The sequence below is a fragment of the Malus domestica genome, chromosome 11 (assembly GCF_042453785.1).
Source record: "Malus domestica chromosome 11, GDT2T_hap1".
Taxonomy (NCBI): domain Eukaryota; kingdom Viridiplantae; phylum Streptophyta; class Magnoliopsida; order Rosales; family Rosaceae; genus Malus; species Malus domestica.
Window position 1 is genome coordinate 36,328,087 of NC_091671.1, and position 4,683 is coordinate 36,332,769.

At 35.8% G+C, this 4,683-nt stretch overlaps 1 protein-coding gene across 1 annotated transcript; it reads right to left on the reverse strand.

Moving 5' to 3' along the window:
* Window positions 1-1,477: 1,477 nt before the first annotated feature.
* LOC103448870 (F-box/LRR-repeat protein At4g14103-like) lies at window positions 1,478-4,280 on the reverse strand. Its single transcript, XM_029089454.1, has 3 exons — window positions 3,270-4,280; window positions 1,886-2,038; window positions 1,478-1,774 (listed from the first exon to the last, which is right to left on the reverse strand). Exons 1-3 carry the CDS (start codon window positions 4,278-4,280, stop codon window positions 1,478-1,480), a joined length of 1,461 nt encoding a protein of 486 aa, XP_028945287.1.
* Window positions 4,281-4,683: the final 403 nt, after the last annotated feature.

Genomic DNA, 4,683 nt, shown 5'->3' on the forward strand with positions numbered 1-4,683 from the left:
CAGTTAAAACTTGTACACCTTTTTTACAAAGTGCACACCCCATGTTGGTCTTGACAGTTGATTTTACTTTAAATTTTCAATCTAACGGTTACAAAACGAGAGAGGTGTGTGTAAGGTGAGAAAGAGTGTGGTACAAGCATATGAGGTGAGAAAAAGTGTTAAAAGCACTACTGATCAGTACACAACATCCATTAAATAACAACTAATTGTATGGGGAGTAAAAGGTTTAATTAAACTTGAAATGTTGTCACCTAGGAATTTGGTTAAGTCTTCTTTGGAGGTTGTAAGAGTCCCATAGAAATTAAGAAGAGGTCTATTAAATATTGTAAGTCTTTTTAATAGTGTATTAGAATGCCTAGAATGGCAGACTTATCTAATTAAGAAACATATAATTAAGAAGTGGTGTATTAAATATTGTAAGCCTTTTTAATAGTGTATTAGAATGCCTAGAATGGCAGACTTATTAATTAAGAAACATACATTTGTCTTGTGCAATTGAAGGGAGTGATTTCTTCTTTTCAAAACAAGCATGTGATTTGGTTGTGTGAGTAAATGCACGAAAAGGCTCTGTTATCCCTAGTTGAGCGAATCCCAGATCACCTATCCTTCGTCCCCAAGACTCCTCGGTCCACCCTACATCAACTACCAAAATAAAAAGGAAAACTAGTGAAAGAATGGAGGTTACAACCACCATTGTGGCCGGCTACACACCAACAACTCCAGATTCCTGCCAAAACAACTTGCAGTCACCTCGCCTCTCTCCCCTCTACAATCTCATATCAACAATCGGCCTTGCAAGCAGTCATATAAGGCGAATTGAACTCCCTAAGTTTATCCAATATTGTCGGTTCATTCACTCATTGACTCATTCTCTCCATGATCTACAGGACCCACATCTTATCTAAGCTCAACACTTGCCCATATCGAAAGTGCCATCAAGTTTGGGTTAACGCCGGCCGGAGCTGGCAGATGCAGATAGAGGAGGTGCCAATTGTTGGACACCACGACTCCTCTCCTTATGTTAATTGAGATTTTAAGATATTTTAATTGATTTATAAATTCATAGATTTTAGTGGAATTTTATTTGATTTTTAGAAATTCTATGCAAAATAATCCGCGTACATATTTTTCACATATTATACCTGTTTTGTATTTTACTAACTATGGTGCATCTTGGATTTCTTTGTTAGAGATTCAGGGCAATGTGTCTACTGCCATGGATATATGCTTCTCCTTAATTAGGTTTCATATACCCAATATCAGTAGACTATATATAATTAAGCAAATACTCTCCACCATATGTTTGATATGGTGAATGCATGTATGTTGAAGATATGTTGTTCAAAGTTAAAAGCCAAAAATCTCCCCAGTATATTAGTCCTCCAAATGTTAAATAAGTCCAGATAAATTCATGTTTTTCAGCAAAACAAAGTCAAAAGGACACATTTAAAAAGGGAATCCATATAGAACCTAGATATCATTTCTCCAGGAATTCAATTTGACAAGTCGTCGAACCCTTTGAAAACATTGAAATTTCCTGACGTAGTTTCAGCTTGTCTTCTACGCGGAAGTCGCACGTATAAATCGTGACCTTATTCAGGACTTCGCCATGCTTCAACAAGTACTTTGTCACTTCTGTCTCATCAGGCCGGCCCTGGATTCCTCGAAGGCAAATAGTCTTGATGTGCGACAACAAACAAATAGGCACAAACTCAGGTGGAACCCATTCACATACCAAGAGATCACGATAATTTTCCAACGTACATTCCTTGTTCTGAAGATAGTTCAAAAATAAAAGAGTGAAATTAAGGTCTCTGAAATCTACTCCCCTATTTACCATATGCATTTAGATTTTAGAGTGAAAAGTAGATCCACAAATACTTACATTATAAACATCAAGATGTTCCAGATGGGGCGATATCTTGAGCAAATCTATGAGTGATTTCCAATTGCAGCAAGTAAAAAGAAGTAGCTCCAAATGGTTCAAACGATTCAGTTCAGGCAGATGAAAACCATCTTCAGTGTGACATTCAGGATCCTCCAGAATCATAAAGTATTAAATGTCACTCCAAGATTCATGAAAACTTAAATACTTCCTCACCAGCGCATATATATTATATATAACTAATTCCACCGATAAATTTCAGCATCTTAAAAAGACTAGGTATCAATAATCATTTTCGTCAAATTTTTATTTTTCAATATAGATAGGGAGAAATATGTGGAAGATCTATGAGGAATGAAGAATCGTGTTGGAAGGATTACAGAAGGAATGTAAAAGAAATTTATACATGATAACACATAAATGAAAACTAAAAGGCTTAAATGTCAAAATGGTCTATGTGTTATATAGTCATATCACTAATTTAGTCATCGTATTTTCGATTTGGCTAATTTAGTCATCGTGTTTGTCTATGTTAACTAATTAAGGACATTTTATTCAATCTCTGTTAAAAAATTCATAAGGAAAATTATAAGAGATATAATTACCATTTCTCTTTATAGAAAAATGCAAAATAACACATGTAAGAGATAAAACTTCTAATCTGAAAAATGATTAAGGTTGTGACATAAAAAAGAGAGGGGTTAACGTTAGGGAGGAGGTCAGAGAGTTGGGAGGAGAATTTTTTTTCTTTTAATTTTTTATTTTGTTTCACTTTTAAATATTTTAAATCAAATAAATAATTTTATAAATAAGTTTATAATAATTTTTAATCTTTTTTTACAAAAATTAGATGGAAATGTCCTTAATTGCCTTATGAAAATAAACACAATGACCAAATTGGTCAAATTGAGAACACAAGGACTAAATTGACCCAATGACTAAAACACATGGACCATTCTAACATTTAAGCCAAACTAAAATCAAATCTGCAAACATTTTTTTTTAGTACAACGATATATTTTACACTAAGAGGAGGGGGAAGTTCGGCTAAGCCACACAATAAGTAACCTAATTTGGTATTAAATTCGTCATCACGATATTCGAACCTAGGACCTCTCACTCACAAGTAAAGAGGAATATCACTAGACCATAGTATTGAGTGGCAACTGCGAACACTTTTAAGTAGTTTTTAGTTTCACGGTTTTGTTTTCGGTTATTCTCCTTCATCTCTCCCTCTTCCGTCTCACTGCCTCCCTTCATCTATCTTCATTCCTCATTTCTCTAATATATTTTCTCCACCGTAGAAAATGAAAACTCAAGCACAAAAACAAAATGATTATCAAACGAGTGACAAGGAAACGAGTTTAAGTTACAGAAAACTTACCCCGAAAAGTGGAGCTGAAAGTGACAGATATTTCACATTGAGAAGTCCTGCAAAAAGCCTTTCCAGACGATCAACACAACCAAGTTCATAGTCAATGTACCCAGACGTGTGCACATATTCGAGATCAATCTTGGCTTCGCTGAGTGAATTTGCATTCAAAATATAGTTTGCTACAAAATCCGCCTCGAGATCAAACTTTTCAAGGTTTGGAGCATTAACATTGAAAAAGATATTTGACTCAGATCCTTCCCAAAAGTCGTCTTCCGCCAAGAATATTTTCAGTCTGTTTAGTTCAGGTGTTGAGATATTAAAATTCAAAACTTTACTAGCTACAATATCTCCTCCTATGATCAATTCTTCAAGTGCAGGGCAAGAAGAAAAGAGCTTCTCCATTGAGTCAGCATCAGGATCATAGACTTTAGCATGGAAGAACTTAAGACTTGGGAAACAATCTGAGGTAGGAGTGAAGGTAATATTTGATTCCAGCAAAAGCTTCAAAACGACCAGCGTTTTGCACGTGAAAAGATTTCTAGCCAACTCAAAAGGGCGGCCAAAAGAATACAGAACAAGTTCGAGTTCAACAACATTAAGCCTAATGGCAGTCCTTATCCAAGCATCAATAAGAGGATAATTCTTCACCCCAGAGCAACAAAGACGGAGTCTGTGAATTTTGGACGTGCCACGAATGGAGAGTGCACGATCCACAAACTCAGCAAAAGCACTAGAGAGACGGAATTCATGATTGTTGAACGGGCTATGAATGCAGAGTGCACGATCGACAAACTCAGAAAAACCAACTGGGTTAAATTCTCTTTGATAATGCTTATCACAAAGGTCTAGAGTGGGAACATGAGCCCACACATTCCTCCATCTCGGTGATATAATACTGGTCCTTACAGCTTCTTTAGTTGACAGGGTGGAAAGAATGTTGCAGATAATTTCATCTGGTAATGCACTGATTCTATCTTTGTTGCATGCATTGGCATACTTTAACTTTGAGTTCGAACCCATTTATAGAAAGATACGCTTCCTGAAAAAACAGAACATGTTTCTACACTTAAAACGCAGGAAAGCTTTCCCATTCCTTCAGGTAAAATACCTTTAGGAATCTTTTTCCTCTTCGAAAACCCAACTGATTGTGGTCAATTACAAGTGAAAAAAAAAAATCATCTTCATTGCGTTTGGGCTTCTAATGAACAAAAGATACTATAAGTATACGATTTGGCACTTTGTTTTTCTTTAAGTTATGTTTCGGTGAGAGAATGTGGAAACATCTTCTTTACAAAATAAGGGTAAGACTGCGTACAATAAATATTTTTCCTATGACGCTCACAAAGCGAGGAGCCTTGTTGACTTGGGATCGCCCTTATGTTTGGGTGAGAGACCTTGAAGGCAAATTCATCTTCAATGCATG

Excerpts from the sequence above, each read along its gene's own strand:
- LOC103448870 (XM_029089454.1), bottom strand. The coding sequence starts at position 4,280 with ATGGGTTCGAACTCAAAGTTAAAGTATGCCAATGCATGCAACAAAGAT. Across the intron at positions 2,039-3,269 it reads TTTCAGCTCCACTTTTCGGG|GATCCTGAATGTCACACTGA; the intron begins GTAAGTTTTCTG and ends ATGATTCTGGAG. Across the intron at positions 1,775-1,885 it reads AACATCTTGATGTTTATAAT|AACAAGGAATGTACGTTGGA; the intron begins GTAAGTATTTGT and ends AACTATCTTCAG.